The sequence below is a fragment of the Podarcis melisellensis genome (genome assembly GCF_964234715.1).
Source record: "Podarcis melisellensis genome assembly, chromosome: 5".
NCBI lineage: Eukaryota > Metazoa > Chordata > Lepidosauria > Squamata > Lacertidae > Podarcis > Podarcis melisellensis.
The window spans coordinates 79738628-79763487 of record NC_138537.1 but is presented as its reverse complement, the minus strand read 5'-3'; the positions used below and the strand labels follow the sequence as shown (position 1 = coordinate 79763487).

Here is a 24860-nt window from a genome sequence, read left to right as displayed (position 1 = left end):
CAGAACACCTCGGGCTGAAGAGGCCATCTGCTCTATAGCCCTGCTGTAGAAAACAGAGTAAGTTGTAGCAGGCTGGATAGTCAGCTTCTCAGTCACAAGGTACCCAGCATCTCCTGCAAGAAGGAGGTTAAACCTTAGCTAGCAGTAATTCAAGGTTTGTTTAACAAGCTTTTACTGGCCAAGGCATTCATGAAGCCTCACTTTCAGCTAGCTTTCTGCAGTCCATCAAACCCATTTGCTGTAACACTGGACAATATCAGGTGAAATGGATTGCTATAATCTAGACAAGGCTGAATTTCCGTAGAATCAGAACCCCTCTAACCCAAGGATGGGCAACCTTTTTTTCTGTCAAGAGCAGCATTCATAGAATTGTAGAGTTGGAAGGGAGCACCAGGGTCATTTAGTCCAACCCCCTGCAATGCAGGAATCTTTTGCCTAATGTGGGCTCGAACCCAGGACCCTGAGATTAAGAATCTCATTCTGTACTGACTGAGCTATCCCATGCTTGAGGGCAATCTGTCAAGGCTGCATGCCCACAGTAGGCAGGGACAGAGCCAAAAGTGGACACAGCCACCCATTTTCTCTTTGTCTAGCACCCTGTTTTCTTTCCCCTTCCCCACCAAATGAGCTGCTAGCAGAGGGACAGGTCACTCTTGCCACAACACTGTAATGATGAAGAGGGGGGGACCTTTAATCACTTGATGCCCCAGCATAATCCTTAGATTACATGATAGTTCCATCCTTGAACCTACAGTCCATTGTAGGGCATTGTCTCTGACCCCCAGCTCCCCAACGTGCTATTTTGCCCTGCAAAGAATCCCAGCTCATCAGATTTCATACACAACCAGTAAACCTCTATATTTAATGTTTGTATAAAGTGGAGGATCTGAGGACGTACATAGTTCTTGGTGGGCGAAGCCTGAGCCACTCCACTTTCTCTCTTTTGTGCCGTTATGAAGCACAGAGGCTGTCTTGAATGCAAGCTGGTGAATTTAGCCTTCAGAAATCACGGGGGTTTTCTCCATCTTCCTTTTGCTGGCATTCCTGTTTTCTCTCTCCTTGCCTCAGTAATGTTCTGTATCTGTGAAATGAAATAGACTCCGTCTGAGAAACTGTGGTTTCTTTAGTATGAGGTCACATTCCCAGGATGTTAGGTGTCGGGACTTGTGTGCACAGATGGGGCCCTTGGAATGCAGTTTGAAGAATTGTGCTGGGTTATGGGCATGAAGAATTCTTTTGTACTTAGCAAGCTTTTTGCTCATATTCCAGTGACCAGCAGAAGTAACCACAGAATGCTGGGAAATAGCCAGCTTGAACCATACCTGGGGGGGGGGGGGAGAGACTTTCCACCAGCTAATGAGGGGAGCTTAAAAAATACAATCTGGCTATTTAACATGTATTCTGCTGGTGACATTACTTTGTGCAAGTGTTCGTTTAAGTCCATGTCTCTCAGCATGATTCATGCTAAGGAACGGTGTTTTGGCAATCTGCACTGATCAGGTATTTAGAACTATAGGTGGCCAACATTCATTTAGTGCTGAACATCCCTGCAAATCAGTCACCTGTCTTTATCAATGTGTTTGTGACCCTTCTGTGGAATCTTCAACTACAGAAGCATGGATGGGCAGCATCACCTCCATGTGAACTGGCAACTGTGGGAAGCAATGTTGGTCTGATAATGGCAATACAACTCTTGTGTCTCAGTTATCTGATTGAAGTGTGCTAGTTAGCAGTGAACAGGTCTAAGGCAAACATAAAGCATGATAAAGCACAAGTTACACAGGGCTGGGGAACCTTTGGCCTTTGGGCCAGATTTGGCCCACCAGGCCTTCCAATTTGGTCCACCAGACCATTTCCCCAAACCCACACTTACCTGCCCTATGCCTGATGTCCCATGTGAAGTCAGTTGCCGGGAAGGTAGAGATGTGGTTGGATCAGCTGTATGTGCACCTGAAACCAGAAGATAGCAAGAATGAATCAATGCTACACATCAATCATGCTTGATGAATGTCTACCCCCCACCCCTGGCTAACTTTATATGGGTGGGCAGGCCATTATGATGTCAGATGATTGACAACTGGGTGATCCTGGGTGACAGCAGCATAAAATGGTGAGGGACATGGGGAGTGGCAGATCTTCAATGAAAAGCAAAACAAAATTCAATAAATAAATTGAGCAGGAGCTTGGAATAGGTATAGGTTAGTATACTAACTAACTAACTAAGTAAGTAACTAATTAACATGACCTATAAGGACCCCTCCAATGCTATAACTAATTCTGTGGCAAACTGTTTTTACAGAAACAAGGGAGAACCTTAGAAATAAAATACAAATTACTGTAAACCCTGTTTGGCATCATCATAGAGAGAATGATAAAACTGTGTGGAAGAGGCACAGATTCAGATAAAAGGCATATAAAGGGAACAGATGGACTTCAAAAACTTTGTGAAAGGTTATCTGACTTAATTAATTAAACCAAACATCAAGGAAGTTGCAGAAAGTTTCTTTCCATGCTAATAATAATGGTCTGGTTAAGAAAAGAATGTAAAAAAAATCATCATATGACCAAATGAGGCAAGCAGTTCAGTTATGCAACCATTTTTGCAAACCAGTTCTTTACTGAAGTAATTTCTTAAAATTTATGAAGCAGAATGATTGCTGCTCCTAGAGAAAAAGGTTTTAGTTGCCAAAAATTTCAGGAGGAATCCCAACCTATGAGTTTAACACAGCTTGTGACTGCAAAGCTGAAAAGTGTTGAAAAAGTCCCAGCCACTTAGAACACATTCAATCTCATACAGCTCATTAGGAAAATGCACTGTTAATCACTTTGGTTACACTTGCACATTACAAAAGAAGAAGAGAGAGAGTACAAGTTTGCCTAAATTTTGCATATGCTAATAGATACATACATCTATCTATCTCTATGTATAGGTGCACATTTATAAATAATGCCTATACCTTAAATAGAAATACGGTGGAACCTTGGTTGTCAAACACTTCGGAAGTCAAACATTTCAGCTTTCAAACGCTGACAACCTGGAAGCAAATGCTTCCGAGGCGCAATTCTCCATTTTCTCAATGGATTCTACGGACCGTCCATTGAGCCTCAGTTGTCAAACGTTTCTGAAGTCGAACGATCTTCCGGAATGGATTACATTTGACAACTGAGGTTCACTGTACAGTACATCTCACCATTGTGGGGAATACTGTGGCCAAGTGATCTGTGTGCCTGATCTGTTTGCTGCCCAGGTGCTGACTGTTGAGGGACAACTTCAAGGCACCCACTCTCCTTTCTTATGGTTATCTTTTAATTAGACGCAAGCAGGGCAGCCCTTTGAATAGAGGATTGGAGCCAGTGATTAAGGGGAATAGCTGTGTCTCCCTTTCTCTGGATTGTGTTTTGTGACTAGGATTGTTAATCCTGGTTATTTGAGAACTAAAATAAAGCTTTTCCTTTTTTAAGTTAAATGCTCAATTGCAGTGTGCAGTTCAGCGAAGTTGCAATAGAACATTGGGTTGCATCCATCATTAGTCATATTTAGAATAGACCCATTGAAATTAATGCAAATGACTAACTTGGATCTATTCTGAGTAAAACTTAGTTGTATACAACCCCATAGATTATGCAGTGTGAAACCGAATTCTAGAAAACAATCAGCTTCATCAGATATGTAGATTTAGTTTCACCAGTGCACAACTGATGTGCAGTATGGAGGCTGGAGTAAACTTCAGTGTAAGCCCATTGCCCTAATGCTTCCAGTAAATATTCCTTTCTTTTCTTCTCAGATGGTCATTTGGAGTTCTGCTGTGGGAGATAGTCACTCTGGGAGGTAACCCCTATCCAGGTATTGCTCCTGAGAGACTATTTAACCTCTTAAAAACAGGCTATAGAATGGAGAAGCCAGAAAACTGCAGTGAAGAAATGTAAGTAGCATCAAGCTGCCAGCATTGTTAATCAAAGAGATTCCATTAGTTGATTATACCAATAAAATATTATGATCAGCTGCTCTGATTTAGGTTTTTTCCAGACAGAAGGTCTTGAAGATGTAGCTTGAGTGAGTTTAGAAAAACAAAGAGGAGGTGTCACACCTTGCCATCATAATGAATTGCGAAACAATGAACTCAGACATAAAACTGACATATAAATAGACCAAAGATAGGAGCTGGAGCTAGGTGAAAAATCTATTCACTGATGCATTTGGGGGAGGCAGGATAATGTACCCATCAGACAATTCAAAACAGATGTTGAGCATACCCAAAAACTCTTGCCTGAGATCAACACACCCATGGCAGGATAGGCTGTTCATATGCAACCATGTTTTTTCCTTGGGGAGCCAATTATACAAGGGTGGAATTCTATGGTTAAGACATGGCTGAGTTGTTCAAATGGTACACCAGCCACACAGGAGCTGCTTGTGGAAAAGGCAGCACCCGTGCCACTATAGAGCATTTCAAGGACACCAATGACTTCTTTTAGGGCTGCGAGTAAGTTTGTTTCTTCATTCTCTTACACAGTGGCTTAGTTTTCAGCCCAGACAACTTGCAGGCTGAAAGGCATCTTACAAAGGATTTTTTAATTATTTTTTTAGCCACCACCAAAAACATTGGATCCAAAAGCAATTTAACTATAAATGGGTTGCTTGTTACGGTACCTTATCTTCCTGGCTGTTCCAAACAGCCATCTCTCTGTGCAGGCTCCTGCTTCTCCCTCAGTCCTGGGTGAAGGCAGTAGGCAGCTTTGTGTGGATTCTTCACTTTTTTAAAACAAAAAACAATGAAGATCACACAATGATAAAATTGAATTCTGCAGTCTGTTTAAATTAGATGTCCCAATAGCACCCTGCCTCTGCCTGCTTGCCACTTCCTTGTTAATCCCTACGTGATCTGAGTAGAAGCAGCTTGTTTATACAAGTTGGCCAAGGGTTTTGTGTAGAGGAGGATAAGAAACCATTTTAATTTTTTTGAGTCACCAGTGGTAACTTTTTTTTAAAAAAACCAACCTAACTCCTGGATTGGGGTCAGATAAGGAGGGGAGACCCCTCAGGTTGTATTCAGCCCATGGGGGTAGAGGTTCCCCCTCCTTGGTGTAGACACTTTGATTACTCTGGCGCTGTTGCCATTGCTAAATGTTTGGGTCCATTTGTGCATGTGAAGCATCTCAACAAAGTATTTGTATTAATCAATATAACACTCTCTTATGTGTCTTCCTGAAGGTACAATCTGATGCTTCGCTGCTGGAAACAAGAACCAGATAAGAGGCCGACATTTGCTGAGATCAGCAAAGAATTAGAGAAAATGATGGTAAAGAGTAGGGTAAGTGCCTTTCAGGCTTTATCACTGTGCATGAAGGAAAGTTGGAAAGATTTTCCAGTGCAAGGATTTACATACCAGTAATTGGTAAGACATTGTCCATTTTTCACCATTCATCTCTTGAAAAGAATGAGATCAAATAAGAGTCCAAACGGGGGATATTTGAAATTGGGAAGCCCTATCTAATGAGAGGAGGTTGATGGTTCAGAGGAAGGGATGCAATTGCATATCACAAAAAGCTTTTTCTGGTGGCTGATTACATTTTTTATATACACCAACAAACCTTAATGTGCGAAAAGGCACTTACATTCACTTGGTGTTAAACTTTTATGTTCCTTTTGACCCTAGACACCACTCACTTACCTGTTTGCAGCAACATATGATTGCAACAAACAGGTGTTTTGAGAACACATGCTGCATTCACCAGAGACAAGATTACCCGTGCCCCCCTCTTAAATGGCCATTTATGTGGCAAGCCCAGGTTATTTGCTCATAAGCGACTTGAAGGAAAATTCTACAACAATTTTCTTTGTCTAGTTGTAAAAGCTAAAGAAATAAATAAATGAGTAGCTGAAGATCAAACTCCTGTAAAGAAGTAACTGGCTTATACCAGCATTCAGGTTTCAAGTCACTTGTTTTTCTAAGTGATGTACCCTCATCTGAACAAAGTGTTGGAGGTTTATGGGCTGCGTTAAGGTACCCTTCCCCCAGTTCCTCAGAAAGCTTTGGTGCCTTTAAGACTGTTTCTTCTGGCAGCTGCTGCTCACAGCCAGCTCCAGTTCTTTACAAGGCCCCGTGATCTCTGCCCTCGCCCCCCAATCAGAAGCTGATGTGGGTGGGCTTTGGCTCACTGGTACTCCTTGACAAACAGAGCTAACTGTGAGCAGCAGCTGTTGGAGAAGAGTTTTTCAAGCCACAGAAGCCCCATTAGAAGCTTGGAATTTGACCAAGGAAGAAGAGGAGCAGATTCCTGCCCAACCTCATTTCCTTCTAGTTGAAGGGGGGAAGTGGAAAACTGCATTTGCATGTGAGAAACCTGTGCTGAATTATACCAACCTCATTGACTTATGAAATACATGGTAGTTATTGCTGATCACTGCCCAAAAGTTTTCATTTAAGGCTCTAGGCATTTGTGGATGTATCATGCTGCAGCCCTAGCTTCACTTAGCTGAGGGAATTGGGCTGTCATTCATTCATGTAAAACCAAAATACCTATTTCTCATTAAAGAGAACAACAGATCATTTAAGTGTAGATAGATGCAAAATGTCAAAATCCAGAGGTAGGTTAGTGCAGCAGAGAAAAAGTAGGTTTTGTTGTTTGTATTTTGTTTTTGTTTTTTTACTGGAATCCCCAAAGTGGCTCACCAAATTAATCAAAAATACTGTCCTGTGAAAAAACATTTTTTTAAACAAAAGTCTGGATAAAACACAAACTTTCTTCTTAAAAGGGTAGTATAAAAGGCCAAACACAGCCAGGCTCGGTTACTTGATTTCTAGGAGTCCTTTTAAAGTCATTTCCAAAATGGCAATTTATTCAAAATGGCATCGAAAAACAGGTTTAGGAGGACACACCCCTCTTGCCCGCTTGGAGTAGCTTCATCTAGTCCATATGTGCTTTATCCAAGTATTCGCTAAATGAACCTTCCCCTCCCCAAATCCAAACTCTACAGGACTGGCAAAGTGTAAGTATCTCCCTACTCCTTGATGAGTAAATTAATCAAAACTCTGCACGATGGTAAGATGCTGGGCTTGAGAAAAATCGCTCAGGTAAGCTTGTGCTAATAGGTACTAGCATTTACATGGAAAAATACATGCCTAGAGGAAAAGGTCCGGCAAGTTGCTGTGTATGATGGACAGAGGTACCCATAAAATAGACCCTGCTGACTTCCCAAACTGGAGTTTCAAGCTTTTTAAGATAAAGAAACTAGAATGTCAGGCTGACCAAACCTTAACTATCAGGACATCTGGTTCATCATGCTCTGCAGCAACAAATAGCTATTTGCATACTTGGTAAATGTAGTTAATATGTTCATTAACTGCCTCTCAGGACAGTTTATAGTTATAAATACACACACACTACTCAAAGACGCAGTTTTCCAGGAAGGGCAATACTATGCCATGAGTAGGGAGTTGGACCTAGCAATGCACGGTCCAGATATTCATAAGGAATAATGGGATTTTGAGAAATCCAAATGATTCAAAAAGCAAAGCTTCACAATGCATGGAAGTCCATTCCAGTGTAATCAACTCACAAGTACAGTGGTACCCCATAAGACAAACGCCTCGGAAGACGAAAAACTCGCTAGACGAAGGAGTTTTTCGTTTTCTTAGCCGCTTCGCAAGACGCATTTCCCTATGGGCTTGCTTCGCAAAACGAAGCTTGCCCCGCAAGCTCCAGGGATAGCGGGGAAGCGCAGCGCGTCTTCCCCGCTGTCCCCGGACCTCTTTTGAAGCAAGGGGCGGTGGGGAGAAGATTGCTTCTCCCCGTTGCCAGCCCCTCTGTCCCCGGACCCCTTTTGAACCAAGGGGCGGCAACGGGGAGAAGCGATTCTCCCCGCTGCCCCTTCCCTTGCTTTAAAACAGGTCCAGGGACAGAGGGGAAGGCGCGCGACACTTCACCTCTGTCCCTGGACGGTCTCCATAGGAACGCATTGATTGATTTTCAATGCATTCCTATGGGAAACCGTGCTTCACAAGACAAAAAACTCGCAAGAAGAAAAAACTTGCGGAACGAATTAATTTCATCTTGCGAGGCACCACTGTAATGTTTGTGATTTTTTCAATGAAAGGGAAACAGTGGACAAGGTGCTTGGATCGGTCAGGAAAACCACCTGTGCTATGGACCCTTGCCCCTTGCTAGCAGGGAGGGGACAGCTGACTGGGCCAGGGAGGCGATTAATGCCTTCTTGCAAGAGGGAGTGGTCCCTGGCCACTTGAAGGGGGCACTGGTAAAACCACTTCTCACTGGCTGCCAATGCAAAGTGTTGATTTTACCTATAAAGCCTTAAACTGCTCAGGACCTCAGTACTTCAAAGGCCACCTCTCCCCACATGAACCGACCCAGACCCTGCAGTTATCACCAGAGGCCCTTCTTTGCATGCCTCCACAAGAGGTCCAGAGGGTGGCAACATGAGAATGGATCTTTTCTGTGGGGGTCCCCCGTTTGTAGAATGCTCTCTCCCCAGGGATGCTTGCCTGGCTCCTTTGTTACGTATTGTTAGGTGCCAAGAAAAAACATTCCTCTTCTCCCGGGCCTTTGGCTGATTCAACAAACTATAGCTTTGAAACTGGGGTGGGGGGTATTGTTTTTGTTTGTTAGAATGTTATATATTTTGTGATTTTATATTGTATACCGCCCCGTGATCCTCAGATGAAAGGTAGTATACAAATTTTATAAATAAGATGACGACGATGATGATGATGATGATGATGATAAAGTATTCCTCTCTCCCAAATATGGTAGTCAGGTAGACCTTATCTCATGAAGCCATCTGATGGAGCAGACCAAAAGTCTGATTTCAACAGTGGCTAACTGCATTCCTCCTGGAAGCTTATAAGCATGTAATGAAGGCAACAATCTTCTTTTGTGGTCCTACTCTAAATAATTACTATAAGAACTTTACTGTATCACTACACCACCTCACCGAGCATCTTATGTCCAGCTGTGGCTGTTTCTGAAATTTCACAGAAAAGGGGGGCATTACCCTTTCTAGGGGGCTGGAATCTTCCTGATTCCAGCAGTCCCTTCCCAACGTACCAGATTCATTGATTCTGAAATGGTTCCTGATTGCTCAGAGGAGCTTCTGTGCCATGCTGATAATCATACTCGGAACGCTTCTGCTATCCTGGAAGAGGCACAACATTTTCCAAGTCTGCCTGCCAGACTCACTATGTTAACTTGCTGGCAAAGGACATCGCTCATGGGGAGCCGTAATTGAGCATATGTCTAAAGAAGCATGTCTAGTGTTACTCCAAACAAATGTGTTGCCAAGGATACCATTCTTGCAGAAAGCAGGTTGGTGATGATCTCATCCATACTGATCCTTTAGTGTTCAGTTTAAATGGTGAGAAATGTGGATAGAAATGATAGCCAAAGAGCTGCACTCTCAACCAACCCTAATCCCTCCTCTCTCTTTTCTTAAATCTGTTTAGGACTACTTAGACCTTGCAGCTTCCACCCCATCCGACTCCTTGCTATATGATGATGGACTCTCAGAAGAGGAGACACCCCTCGTGGATTGTAATAATGCTCCCCTCCCTCGAACCCTCCCTTCCACATGGATTGAAAACAAACTCTATGGTAGAATTTCACATGCATTTACTAGATTCTAGCAACACACACACCCAAAGTGATTTTCTTCTGCACTGTCCTCACACTCTCTGTAATATCCTTTAGAGCGTTATTTGTCTGAATGAAATCAGTCAAAATTTGCTTGGCAAGTCTTTCTTTTCCTTTCATTTGTCACTGTCAAAACTCTGCATTAGGTTCTTACTTTAGCCGGTTCTGCAGCTGTGTTTAATTTTTTTAATTTTTTTTAAAGAAAAAGGATGTGAAAACGTGCAACTTTACTAAATATATATTGTATAATAAAGAAAAAAACTAATTCCTAGATCAGGGAAGTACTCTCAGGGGAAGTTTTAAAAAATGCTAGCAAATATTCAATTAAAACTATACTTTTCGGTATCCATGGAATTGAGAGCACTTCAAGTGCATCATTTAATATGGCATCTCTAATTTTAGGTAACTTTTTTTTAATACTTGAAGATTTTTATTCCCCCCTTCCCCTCACATTTCACTGTTAAGAGTCCATTGCATAATAGTTATGGTTTTTATTCTGATGGATTCCTGAATTTCAACTGTTGCCTGTATATTTTAAGTTCCCAGTCAGCCATGGCTGCTTACTAAGCAGTGGAATTTAGGGTGGGGGCAGAGAAGGGAAGTCTAAAAGAGTCAGCTTACAATGCAGAAAAGTCAGAGTAGAGCAAGTACAGCTGTGTATTTCATTGGAAGCTGAATTGGTGATGACCACATGAAAGCAACCTCTTCTGTTTTCACATGCTTTTGGTTTCTCATGAAAATGTCAACATCTAAGCCATGTTTTGAATGTTGTCGCAAGTGTCTTAAAAGGAATGTGCTTTAATATTGTGGTGGTGAGATGGACAGTAAAGATGGTTCTTGCCAAAACTCCTACATTTTTTTGACTTGTAATTAAATGCTCTACATGCCATTTAATGCTTTCAAATTGCTATAATTCAAGCCATGTGGCTTTCCCCCTTTGCCCATTTTTTTATTTGTCAGCATTGAGGTACTGATTTGGAGTCTAATATTGGAGCCCCCATTCTTCAATTCATAGTTAGACTCTTAAATTAATGGGCATGTTTTTAAGATGGCTTATGTACCAGGCTAATCTTTCCGAAGTCAATGAGTTATTTGAATGCCCCTTGAATAGTCTAGAGTAGACCATAGTTGTTATATTCAGGTTCCAAAAGAAGTACTTGGAGATTTATTTGTGTCTTAGACTTCAAGGCATCCTTGCAAGGAGTAGTCCTGCCCCACCCCCCAAACTAAACAGAAACAATTAGGTGATTCAGGAAGAAGAGCGAGAATCAAATCTGACATACATGAGACATTCACTGGCCCCGTGGAAGCTGTTCCAGGGCCCATTCAAAATATATATGCTTATGTACATACATCCTATTGACTTCAATGGGATGAATGTTTTTAGGAGTGAAACATGCATGCTAAGTATTTAAACTTGTCAGAATGGAAGACTATGTAGGCTTACTACTGCTTTGAGCACTTTATTTACCACAGGAATACTCCATTGCAATAACCAATCTGCTGTATTCCCATGAAGATACAACATTGTGAGATCCAAAGACCTATCAGGAGCTTGTACTGGGGATATATATCAGGAGAGCACTTTATTTTTCATTGTTTTGGCCTTCACTGCAACCTGTGCTTCAGTGCCTTTCAAACACAGTTATCTGTTTGGTTTTTTTGTGTTTTCTTTTCTTTTCTTCTTTTTGTGGTGGTGGGGATATTTTGTAATTTGGCTTGCAATTGTTTAAGGGAGTTTTGCCAAGGGCCTTACTGTCTGCACATGAAGTTTTGGTTCTTCAGTGCAGAAAAAATTATCTGTTTTCATTTTTAGGCATGTCATACCCGAACTGGCCTGAGGAGAGCCCCGTTCCACTCACAAGATGCGATGGCCCTAAGTCTGTGTTTTCAAGATATGCAAATGATAGTGTATATGCTAACTGGATGGTTTCACCCTCAGCGGCAAAATTTATGGACAAGTTTGATAGTTAACAGTTTCTTGGTAAAAAAAAAAAAGGTAATGGCCTCAGGAGGGGAGCAAATGTCCAAAGAAGGGCCTTCCCTTTGGCTCATTCTTTGCATAGTAACAACTGGTTGAAGCTACAGGAACATCTAGAATGGGAAATGTTCCTCTTACTTTTGGGTAGTACCTAAAGTGTCTTCTCTCTCGTGTGATGAATACTATAATTGACTCCCTGCCCCCTTTTAAAGTTGTATCAAACTGGGTCACATGATAGTTTCAATTCCTCCGTTGGTTTTTGCCATTCTCCAAGCAGTCCATTTTGGTAGCTGTGTTTTTAACGCAGTAGGACCTTCCTACTTAACAATGTTCAGGGCAAAGACCCAGTTCTGGAATGGATATGAAGAGGGTGGGGGCAGGGGAGGAACACTGTTGTTTCACTATATAAACTGCTATCTCTATGGTCATTGCTAAGAAAAAGCAAACTTATCCAAGCATGAAGCACAAATTATATGATGGGAACAATTTTCTCTTTAAAAAAATTCCTGAGTTTGCTGTAGCGTTACGTGTTACCATGTTGTTGGCAGTAACAAATCCTGAGTTAATGGGGTTTTGGGACCAAGACATTGAACGATTCTAGTCAGTGCTGAGATTCAACTTTTCAAGTCTTGGAACCCTATAGAAATATATTGTTCCATCTTAATGGGAAAAGAGGTTTTTGCTGAAAAATCAGGGTTAAACTATTCTTCACTTTAGCACAATGGAAAGTTTTTGATATCAGATATACTTTAATAGGCTTGACCTACAGAGTGCCCACCTGACACAACTTTTTTCTTTACATCCGTTTTACTGATGTCTCAAAATCTGCTCAGGATGTTTTGAAATGAGCTGAAGCCAAGGAACCTGGTAAGCAGTCATGCCCAGAGGGTTTTTGTCCTTTCGGCTCAAAACTCTTTTAATTTCTGCAACCCAATTGCACAACCATATGGGACAATGCAGACCACAGCACTGGTTCCCTCTTAAGAATGGTTGATACACTGGGAGTCAGGCTTCGAATTGTGTGCAGCCTCCCTCCCCCTTAATTGCATTTACATGGTTTGGATCACCAATGTTCACCATGGTTAATCTTAAACAGGGTTCCCCATATCCCAGGATTTGAATCCCTCTTCAAACTTCTTTCAGACCATGGTAAAAATGGGAATCCTGGTTAGCCAGAGTTAACGCTGGTGGTGACAAACTGGTTGTGGTGAAGGAGAAACAGCCTGCAAAAGAAAGCACACCTTCCCAAGGCCAGTTCCTTGTTTTTAACAACAGGTAACAGGGACCTCCTCTTGCATTAACCCCTGGAGAACTTTTTATTTACACACTTATTTTCTTGTGAATCATGTGCAGACAAAACTTTTTATTCAATGTAGTCTTTACTCTTTTTTTCTTTCTTTTTTCTTTTTTTCTGTCCATATGGCTAATATGTCTAAGGGTTTGGGTTTTGTTTTTTTGAGAGTAAAGCTAATAATTGATGTGATGTTTTAACTTTAGTGTGGTGTTTTGGAAGATAATCTGACTCCTGCAGAGGTTAGATAAAATGATTGATACACACGGCATTATGTTACTGTATTTTGTTATGAAGTTACAGTGTTAAGGAAGGGGAATGCTGGAATGTTAACTCAATGTGTTTATCCTTTTTGGATACTCTTGCATAATCAAAAAATTATACCAAAGTATTGCTTCTGTCTCTTGGGTTTCAGCTATGTAGTTCTGTGTGTCTCTTTTACATGTCCCATATTCCAGAAATCAATGAGTCAGATTGCCAAAAACTGTAACCACTCTTTTAATGCAAGAGGTCTGAACACCTCAACAGGATAACATTGTTTGAAAGTAAGCCTGTTCTCAGACAAAGGGACAGGTTAAAGTTATTGTTCTGTAAGCTAACTACTACGCTAGACACTGTGTTTACAATAAAAGATAACTGCCTACAGAGATGTGAAACAGCCCTGATTATTCTGTAACAAGCAATCATCTCAAATAATAAAAATGTAAATGTCATAGGCTTGCTACTTCATTGTTGTTGAGAGGAATTATTTGTAAGGACTCAAACCACAGTGGGTACTGCTGGTGTGTGTCAACACCTAACCCAAGTCGAAGGAAGGACAGACAGCAAACCAATATATGAGCTTTATAAAAACCTTTTGGATCTAAGCTTGACCACACTTCTGACCAACAAAGAGTGCACTTCCTCCTGCTAAATACAGATCACCTTTGCTTTCCTCCTACTCTGCTTTTGCTGCATCCTGTTCTTGAATACCAAAGAGCTGGATCTGAACTGTACCATCTGTATCTGCCTTTCTTACTAGAATTAAGGAGAAATCATATACATGGGTGGTGCTGTGGTCTAAACCACTGAGCCTCTTGGGCTTGCTGATTGGAAGGTTGGTGGTTCGAATCCCCGCGACGGGGTGAGCTCCCGTTGCTCGGTCCCAGCTCCTGCCAACCTAGCAGTTTGAAAGCACGTCAAAGTGCAAATAGATAAATAGGTCCCGCTCCGATAGGAAGGTAAACGGCATTGCCATGCACTGTTCTGGTTTTGCCAGAAGTGGCTTAGTCATGCTGGCCACATGACCCGGAAAAACTGTCTGCGGACAAACGTCTGCTCCCTCAGCCAGTAAAGCGAGATGAGCACTGCAACCCCAGAGTCGTTCGCGACTGGACTTAACTGTCAGGGGTCATTTACCTTTTCCTTTTAATGCTCACCTTTTTTGGCCAAATTACGTTGTGAAAATTAAGGTGCACATTGGATTTGAGTAAATACAGTATATCCCCTGGGAATAGTCACAACTATCCAATTTTCCATGAGTTGAGTATTCCCAGGCATAGCAGCTTCCAAACGGAATACTTGATCCTCATTTTGCAACAATTACAGCATGTGGATAATGCCCAGTTTTTCTATTCCAGTATTTTATGGTATGAATGGCTGTCCTATACTCTTGAACTAAGCAAAGCACTGAATCTGATACATCTTATAGTCAGTAGTTAATATTTTAGAGGACAGAAGGTATTCCATATCATTTGCTATTCATTTCTTGGTCCTTATGCAGCCACTAACCACTCCGATACATTTTGCTGCCCAAGACAAAGATGCACCCCCTCCACTCCATGTACAGAAGCAAATTAGCATGGCAATTAAATATTTCTTCGTTACTAGTGATGGGACACCACCCTCCCCCATTGAAGGAGATGGGTATGTTTAGCCTGGAAAAGAGGAATGGGAGGAGATCTGGTAGCCATCTTCAAATAACTAAAGGTCTGTTACATGGAAGATTGGAACAAGCTTGTTTTCTCCTGCTCTGCAGGGTAGGACTCAAACAAATGGCTTCAAGTTACAAGAAAGGAGATTCTGGCTAAACATCGGGAAGAACTTTGTGACAGAGCTGTTCAACAGTGGAATGGTCTCCCTCAGGAGGTTGGACTGTCTTTCCTTGGAGGTTTTTAAGCAGAGGTTGGATGGTGTCTGTCATGGATGCTTTTGCAGAGATTCCTGCATAGAAGGGTGTTGGATAAGATGACCCTTGAGTTTCCTTTGAACTCTACAATTCTGTGAATTCTTTGCAGAAGAACCAACAAAGACAAACTCCATGAGGGTAGGTATATATTCCATATTACAAGCAGAGCTACCCTTGCTACCTCCACACAGTTCAAATAAATCAGAGCAACTGGATTCATGTAGAAGAAGAAAGAATGTGCAGCTACTTTGGCTTGCTTCAGCAATGGCCCAAAGTAGCAAACAGCATTTATAAGCAAAATATTACAGAAAATGCTCTTTTCTCAGACACCCAACCCCCAATAACCAAGGTCCTTTGCACTCCGCCTGAAGCAAATTTCAGCTCTGCTGGGGGAGTACCTTGACCAAGGATTGTATACAATGATGAGCTCATAATCTAATTGTGGGTGTTGTTGCAGATTCGCTAAGTTTTTCATATGTGCTTCGCTAAAGCATGACTTGGTGATCTCATTTTGTCACAAATGCGGCAGTTCTTTCAAGCGGACAAATCACTATTGTGGAACCTTGCATTTCCTAGCACAACAGCTGAAGTAATGCTTAAACACTGATGGTGTTATTTTGGTTACTTCCTCCTGAAGTACTCAAAATATGTACTCCTGATACTCAAAAAATATGTTTATAATAATGGCACTCTTTCTGCATTTTAAAATCAGGCGCTCCACATATTCTTTTTCATAGCCATGCATATTAGCTGTTTTTGTTAACATCTGGGGCCAAAAATAGATTTAACTGTAGGAATGGAAGAAGGGGACATAGATGTGGATTCAGAACAGGGAATGTATTAACCATTCACAGTAAAGCAGCTAAGGATTCTTTCTGAGCAGAGAATATTTCTGCAGACTGCTCTTTTCTTAAACCTTTTCAAATGAGCCAGTTAAATTAAAAAATGGCATATTGCATACATGGGCTGTAATCCAGAAAGGATTGTCAGTTCTGGAAACCAGAGCTATGCACATATGCTGTTCTGTATTTGACAATAGGAAAGCCTAATTCACATTTATGATACTCTGTCATGGCGGTCACCTGGCCAGGTGACGTGGGAAGGACCAAAGTATATATGAACCTTAAAAAGAAAAATCTAGAGAAGGCAATAGAAGACCGCTGTGGGATTGGCTGAAAGGTGGAAAGGGTGTGGTCCAGAAAAACAGCCATGCTGTGGAGGTAAAAGGAGGAAGCAGCAGAAAAAGACTGCAGGCTAAAGAAATAGGCCAATGCTTTCAGTAGTTAGGTATGTGGAAGAAAAGCACTTAAACTGGGGTAAGTCAGCAATTACCTACATCAGTGCTTCACAAGTATGACTGCTTTTTAACATAAAAAAAAATCCATGGACCTGCCCTATGCTAATTTTTGTAATTTTATACTCTATTATTATTATTATTATTGAATTTATATACTGCCCTATACCCAGAGGTTTCAGGGCCGTTCACAGAACAAAATCAAAATATAAAACCACAAAAAATATAATCAAAATAAAAACAACCCAATAACCCCCCCCACACACACACATTTTAAAAGGGCATAGGATGTCAGTCAAATCAACCAAAGGCCTGGTTTAAAATGAATGTTTTGCCTTGGCTCTTAAGATAAAGGTACCCCTGCCCGTATGGGCCAGTCATGTCCTACTCTAGGGTTGTGCGCCCATCACACTTAAGAGGCCGGGGGCCACTGCTGTCCGGAGACACTTTCGGGTCATGTGGCCAGCATGACAAAGCTGCTCTGGCAAGCCAGCACCAGCGCAGCACACAGAAACGCCGTTTACCTTCCCGCTATAAAGCGGTACCTATTTATCTACTTGCACTTAGGTGTGCTTTTGAACTGCTAGGTGGGCAGGAGCTGGGACCGAAAGACAGGAGCTCACCCCGCCGCGGGGATTCGAACCACCGGCCATACGATCGGCAAGTCCTAGGCACTGAGGTTTTACCCACAGCACCACCCGTGTGGCTCTTAAAGCATTGTGGTCCTGAGCTGTTTAAAGCTTTATAGGTAAAAACCACCAGAAACTAATTGGTAGCCAGTGCAGTTGGACCAGGATCTGTGTAATATGCTCAAACTGTCTTGCTCCGGTGAGCAACCTGGCTGCTGAATTCTATACTAGCTGAAGTTTCTGAACAGTCTTCAGAGGCAGCCCTACATATAACACATTGCAGTCATCTAACCTTGAGGTTACCAGAGCATAGGCAACAGTAGTTAGGCTATCCTGAACTACTAGGGGCATAGCTTGGGCCACAAGCCGAAGCTGATGGAAGGTGCTCTGGGCCACTTGAGGCCACGTGAGCCTCAAGCGACACCAAAGGATCCAGGAGTACCCCCAAGCTATGAAACTGCTCCTTCAGAGGAAGTGTAACCCCATCAATATCAGGCGACCTCCCACCCATCTGCTCTAGGGAACCACCCACTAACAGTGCCTCAAGTCCTATCTGGATTGAGATTCAGTTTGTTGGGTCTCATCCAGTCCATTACCGAGGCAATAAATAATAATAATAATAATAATAATAATAATAATAATAATAATAATAATAATAATAATTTATTATTTGTACCCTGCCCATCTGGCTGGGTTTCCCCAGCCACTCTGGGCGGCAAGACACTGGTCCAGCACTTTCACTGCCTCACCTGAAGATGTAAAGGAGAAATAGAGCTGAATATCATCAGCATACTACTGACAACATACTCTGAACCTCCGGATAACCACACCCCCAGTGGTTTCATGTAGATGTTAAAAAATGTGGGGGTTAGGATTGATCCCTGTGGAACCCCACATTGAAGGTTCCATGGGGCTGAAAAGCATTACCCAAGCAATACCCATCCAAGTAGGACTGGAACCACCGCAAAGCGGTGCCACCCACCCTTAGTTCAGACAGTCGCTCCAGAAGGATACCATGGTCGATGGTATCAAAAGCCGCTGAGAGATTGAGAAGAATTAGCAGGGACATGTTTCCCTTGTCTCTCTCTCTCGACAGAGGTCATCATACAGAACAATCAAAGCAGTTTCTGTGCCCAAACCGAGCCTAAACCCCAACTGAAATGGGCCAAGATAGTATTGTTTTCCTCTTTGAAAACCAACCAACAAGAAGCGAGTTTGGGCATTGAAGCTTCAGCCCTGAGAATTTATTTGGGAGTAAGTTCTATTAAACTGGGCAATTGGGACAGATTAGGGATTCTGCTGGTTTACCCACCCATCTGTCAAGCAGTCTCCCTGCCTGAGCTGAAAGAGCTGGTCTCAGAGGCGGTGTTGAGGACTCCCAGACTGCTGGTTCTGGGAGACTTCAACTTCCATGCTGAGGCAGCTGGAAGTGGGGTGGCAGAAAAAGGTCCTCCTTTCCTTCCACTCTGCAGTTTTAATCTGAAATCTTAAGCGCAGTACTAGAGCACCAGAATGCAGAATCAACTCCCATCATTCTTAGCTAGCAGAACCAGTGGTCAGGGATGATGGGAACTGTAGCAAAAACAGCTGGAGAGATCAAAGTTTGTGAAACTCTGGTCTAGACTCTACAGCTTGAAAGGAAAACAAAATCCTAAACTCTGACTGTGTATGGGCATGTGTAAGAGAGAAAGAGATCCATGAGATGGTATACCTAACCATCAGCAATATAACTATAAATAACCAGGTAAGTCCCCCCCCCCTTTACATGTGAGACTAGTCTCTTCAAAAGAGGATGAGGAAGTAAATTGAGCCCTTTGATGTAGCACTACCGAATACAAGGCAGGGAGACACCTCCCGTTCCATACAAATATTCCCAGAACATCGTGGAATTGAAATCCAATGATAAGATGAAAGCAGAATAATCAAAGGAGCATAAGAACACAAAATAGTGAAAGTATGGCAAATAAAGAGGTGAATGTGTCAGACAAGCCTCCCTAGTGAGAGTGTGGTGCAAACAGGGCTGCGCCGCTGACAAATGACTTCTTCCCAAGGTACTACCAGCCTGAAAATGTTTTATTCAGAATAATGGCTCCTTTAAGGGAAGTAGCACTACTGTATTATGTAATAGGAAAGCTAAAAACATCTTCCGTCAGTTGGATGGCACAAGTGAACAGGCCTTCTCTCCAGTGACACTTGCCTCATCTTAGGTGGCAGTGGCACATATATGAGTGCACTAAAAGCGATACGCATGCACAGGTAGGTTGATGTGGAGGAGGAAATCCCCCCAGGTATCTTCATCCCAATCTAGACAGCAGTAAAGCATATACAGTGCAGCAGAATAGCTTTCTAGAGCAAGCATGTTGAAACAGATGACTTACAAACTAGCCCCGTCTGTCTGAGTGCTTATCTGCTCCCTTGTACTCAGCTTTCATATTTGTATATAAAACTTCACAACTGTCCACTACACCTTCCTCACAAGGAAGCAGAGCTTGGAAAAAAGTGTCCATGGACATCCAGCTACTCAGGGAAATGGGGAGTGCAAAACAAAGCCAAGCCTCATACTACAGGGAAAGGGTGGAGGGAACTAGCACCTCCACCTGGCTTATTTGATATGTGCAGGTGTGTGTGGGGGGGGCGCTTCTGATCCTGAAGGATGCAAGCCTTGTGCAGCCTATTATAATTATACACGACTTACTAGTCTTCAACAATATTTGTATTTAAAAAAAAATTAAACATGCAGCATCAAATTCCAGATGGGGATTTATGACATAACAGCTCAGGAATTGTAAAGTGTATTGAAACAGATTTCATGAATATTTTCAAAATTATTACTTGCACATTTTGGCTTTGCTGATCATGACTAATTTACAACAATAAAAGCAGCATCACATGGGGATTATTGCTGGAGTTATTCTACCATTAAGGTCTGAACCATGGAATTTTGTAAAAGGCCCCTCTGGCAAATCAAGCTAATGACTTTCTGACAGCTCCCAAAAAGCTGAGCACAATCTATGCTGCCTCGGAAACACGTCTTTACTAAAAGCACTGCTTTTTTAGATTTGAATCTTATTCTCCTTCAGTTATTTTTCAGTTTACTACCAGGTATCTGTCCCTACCTCCACTTTGCATTTACAGTGGTACCTCAGGTTACAGACACTTCAGGTTACATACTCTGCTAACCCAGAAATAGTACCTTGGGTTAAGAACTTTGCTTCAGGATGGGAACAGAAATCGTGCAGCGGTGGCGCGGTGGCAACAGGAGGCCCCATTAGCTAAAGTGGTGCTTCAGGCTAAGAACAGTTTCAGGTTAAGACCTCCAGAATGAATTAAGTTCTTAACCTGTACTGTTCTCCCATTTGTTATCTTTTAGGATGCAAAAAGCCTTTATTTTAGTAATGTATCATCTTCTCCTTTCCACTCTATCATAAAAACAAAAACGTCAACAGACTGAACTAGTGCACCTCTATTCTGAACACATCTTTTTCATAGTTCCACTAACAATTCAAAGTGATGGAATCATTTCCATTTTTTAATTAAAAACAGCTGATCTTAATTGGTGGGGCTCAATACTGGAAGCGGTTACATTTGCACACAGGAGATCAAGGTGGGGTTCAATGAAGACAACATGGGTGTGAATCACAAAATGTGGCATTGTTCTTACACGGGAAACTTTGCATTTCCTTGGTGTAACAGCATGAGGCAGATCCCACAATCACAGAAACATTTAGCAGCAGCTGCTGTAGCATGATTAGAAATGAGCTTCATGGTATGTAAGTGGATATAAAGACAAGTGTTATATCGCCATCCTTTGATACTACAGACCACTTCTGTGAGGAAGAGAGGGTCTGTAGAGACCTGTGATAGCAAGTGTCTCCCGAAACACTTCAGCCTTGTCTGAAGGTAAATAATCACTACCATTCTACATTACAAAATGAAATATCACTGGTACCAAACTGCATGGGAAACAGTCTTACTAGAAAAGCTAACCAACAGATTGAAACAAACACAGGGACAAACAAGGATGCCCTCACCCTAGTATGGCTCCCCTTTATTACATATACAGCCCCACAAGATAACAACATAACCCCCACCCCAACAGCATACAAATTGATATGGCTAATCTGACCCAACAAACACACACACTGGGCCCTTCACACACAAAAAAAAACCTAACTGCAACTAACCATGCTCTGGGCTCTCCAACTTCTCCTACTGCCAACAAAAGCAAACAAACAGATAAAGAACCTATCCTCACAATGCTAACACAAAAAACTATGAAAATCTTTTAATAAAAGCAATAAAAATACAATGAATTAACAATAAGCAAACTTTAAAAAGGTACCATCTTGGGGAAAGATGTCTCACTCTGCCCCTAAGGCCAGGGTCCTAAACTTCCAAAGCAAAAAAATCTGGTGTACCTCCACTAATTCACTAACTGCCAAGCCACCCCCCCGCCCCGCCCTAAAGCTTGCAGGTGAGGGATGGGATAGAGAGCAGACACATAAGAGCTCTGCTTCATCATTTATGAGTTAAATGCAGTTCCATTCCAACCACTGACAAAACAATACCCGTGCTGTTGGTTTTTCTGGGGGCTCTCCCAGTTCCCTGCAATGCCCAGACTTACCCTCTACTTGCTGCCTGCTCTCCATTGCCAGCTGATGTTGGGTCCTGCAAGGATTGCTATGTGAGCTTTCATCCTGGTCAGACTACTAAGGTTCTGGCTGGAAATAGCAGCTGATTTCCATCACCATCCTATAAGCTTCAGCTGTGCTAGCAAAAATCAACATAATTCACTGTGATGCACCACAGCTGCCCTAAGGAGCTTGCTCCTTCCTTTACTCGAGGCCTCCAGCACTATTACTTTAAAAAGGATCAAAATGGGGAATAGAGTCTTCCACAGTGCCAAAGCCTCAGCACTGCTGCCACCAATTGCCTAAATAAAATAAATAAATAAATTGTCCAGTAGAACCTTAGAGACCAATTAAATTTGTTCTGGGTATAAGCTTTCGTGTGCATGCACACAAAAGCTCATACCCAGAACAAACTTAGTTGGTCTCTAAGGTGCTACTGGACAATTATTTATTTATTTTATTTATTCTGACTGCGTCAGACCAACACAGCTACCTATTGCCTAGTTATTCACTATGTCTCAAGGCCAGTAGGATCCTGAATTCAGGAGTAACTTATACGAGAAGGAATCTAGTCGTCTGCTGTACCAGTTCTTCCAAACTTACTTCTATATATATACACACACCACTTCAGCACTTACTGGTAACTTTCACCTTTAACAGTCAAGAAGCTTGTGGGTACTACTAGCATTGCAAGTTATACAAGGCAGGGTGTATATTTAGCAAGTTAACCAAGAAGAAATTATAGGCTGTCACAAGGAAAGAACAATAAACTGTATAACACTAAAATTAAGCAACGTGTGTCAGAAGTCTTACTCTAGACTGGTGTTACATCAAGAGTGGTTTCTCAAAACCGTTGGAGTAGTTTTCTCAGTTTCAAATGAACTTTAACTCCAGCAGCCCTAAAGATGTTGCAAAGGAGGCTGAATATGGAGGAATCAGCCACAATCCTCTTAAATTCCCTTTTATAGGAAGCCTGCCTAGTAATTTGAGAACAACATCATAAACTCTTAACTGTAAGCTAATGGCAGTTGTTCACAAAAGTTCACTAAAGTCCAGTTAGAACAAATATGGCAACTTTTGCCTAAGACAAAAGAAACTTCTTCTGGGTACTGTGCGGAAAACAAATGGTCTTGTTCCGAAGACGTAATTAAGAATATTTCCACTGGAGTCTAGACAATGCAGTTAGCCGTTCACTATCTTCCCTCAGTCAGTTCCTGTGACAGGAGACAGTCCTCCTGATATCAGATCCTAAACCATTTAAACCAAGAACCAGCACCATGAATTAGACCCCCAAATAAAATAGAACCCAGTGCAGCTTATAAAGTACATATAGGTATAAGAAGGTCAAATGACCATGTTCCCGTCACAGGTCCTTCTACCACTTTTGTGCCATCAATGAAGGTTTGTGAACACCTTTGTTTTATTGATGTTGATCTACATAAGCCATCTTTCAAGGTATCTTATAACATAATTACAAAGCCTAAAACCGCACTATAACAGGCAACCCCATGTAAAATGTATCATAGTACCGGTACTCTAGGCCATACGCGTAGCCAGGATTTATGTTGTGAGGGCAGGAGTTTGGGGGGGGGGGCAGGACCGAGCTATCTGCGACTCAATTGATCAGTTAGTTAAGTATCTTTATTTACTTGATGGGGGGCATCTGCCCCAAGTGCACCCCCTGGCTACACCCATGGCATGGGCCTATGTCAGGCATAGGCAAACTTGGCCCTCCAGATGTTTTGGGACTACAATTCCCATCATTCCTGACCACTGGTCCTGTTAGATAGGGATCATAGGAGTTGTAGGCCAAAAACATCTGGAGGGTCAAGTTTGCCTATGCCTGGCCTATGTAACAATAGCAAGATTAGCTTCCTCCAAGCAAGACCACATATTGGCCTAGATATCACCTGCTTATCCAGGCAGAAGACAGGATCCATAAATATCCCCAGGCTACATACCTGCTTCTTTAGGGAGAGTACAGCCCCACCCAAAAACAGGCAAAAGACAGTTTACTAGGTCATACCTGGCTCCTGTCATCCATTATTCCATTTTGTCTGCCATAAGCTCCAGTTTGTTAGCTCATATCCAATCCTTTCATTGCTTTCAGATGCTGATTCAGAATTCCCACAGCTTCCCTACAATCAGATCAAAAGGAGATTCAGAGCTGGGCAATCTTAGCCAGTGGTTTTGTGCAGATACCAAATTAGACAGACCCCTGCAGAACGGCCAAAGCCAGTGGTCACAGGATTGGAAATGTGTTGGAGAAAGACAAAAGTTAGGAGGAAAAATGGGTAGTTTAACCCCCAATTAAAGAAGTTGCTTATTTGAAGAGATGGTATAGCATGGATGGTGGCCAAGTTAGAGGTGACATCAACATGGCTTCCCTCCAATATTCCTGGGAATCACAGGAGCCAACTCTTAGTGGCCAAGGTCCATTTGGCCCCTGCAATAAAATATTTGAGGGAACTGCCCCCCCAGTTGATTGACATTGCCATTCAAATAGTATGTACGTGCTGCATCACATGATTGATCATGTGGGTGGGGCTTACATGCCCCCCCATATTTTGTTCTAGTTGGCACGCCTGTTGGGAACTGTAGTTTATTAAGGGTGCTTGATAGTTCTATGAGGGTGTAAGCAACACTTCCCAGGATGCTTTGGGGCAAGCCACATGTTGCGGACGCTACCAGAGTACGTATGAGCTGCGGTTCAGTTGCTGCCTTAATTACAAAGCCTATCTCAGCCATTTAACTTACCAGATGGCCTCTGACAAGCCACCGTATTTTCTGAGCGTCAATTACGCGTCTCCAATATGGGCGTAACAATACTGGCCTGCCTTGCAAGGCCCGTTGCGTGGATAAACGGCCGTTATGTGGAAACGCTTCCAACACTCGGCGAAGTGCCGCTTGTCGCTATTGCCAAAGAGCAACGGCAGAAGCGAAGTACTTTTTGAAATGGGAGGCGTGAAGAGCGCGCCCGCGGAGATGAGGCGGAGAAGGGACCGTGCTCCTCTCGAGGCGAGAGCCGCCCCTTCAGCCTGGGCTGGGATGGCGAAAGGGGCGCGCGCCGACGCCTCTCCGCGCAAAGGGACGCGCGCGAATTGTGAGGTAATTTTTGCGCTGTGAGGCGAAGCGCCTTTATGCAGGCGCTCGCTCGCTCGCGCGCAGGGAGTTGAAAACGCAGCCCGGGGAGGGTTTTGTCCGCGACAGCCGCTGGGG

General features: G+C 42.6%; 2 protein-coding genes and 1 long non-coding RNA gene across 5 annotated transcripts in view; 2 read left to right on the top strand and 1 right to left on the bottom strand.

The window, feature by feature from the left end:
- RET (ret proto-oncogene) overlaps positions 1–13633 on the top strand; it is a 110014-nt gene extending 96381 nt beyond the window's left edge. For all 3 annotated transcript variants that reach the window (XM_081913499.1, XM_081913501.1, XM_081913500.1), the window contains 4 exons: positions 3786–3923; positions 5213–5312; positions 9462–9609; positions 11465–13633. In XM_081913499.1, the coding sequence (XP_081769625.1) occupies positions 3786–3923; positions 5213–5312; positions 9462–9609; positions 11465–11622 (544 nt within the window). In that variant the 3' untranslated portion in view covers positions 11623–13633. The remainder of the gene's footprint in view (positions 1–3785; positions 3924–5212; positions 5313–9461; positions 9610–11464) is intronic.
- On the bottom strand, positions 852–24637 carry LOC309371185. Its single transcript, XR_014168850.1, has 4 exons — positions 24399–24637; positions 23668–23779; positions 1874–1950; positions 852–1081 (listed from the first exon to the last, which is right to left on the bottom strand). It is a non-coding gene; the product is annotated as an uncharacterized lncRNA (long non-coding RNA).
- CSGALNACT2 (chondroitin sulfate N-acetylgalactosaminyltransferase 2) overlaps positions 24626–24860 on the top strand; it is a 35655-nt gene continuing 35420 nt past the window's right edge. The window contains exon 1 of the mRNA XM_081913698.1: positions 24626–24749. The gene's annotated coding sequence lies outside the window, so the exon portion shown is untranslated. The remainder of the gene's footprint in view (positions 24750–24860) is intronic.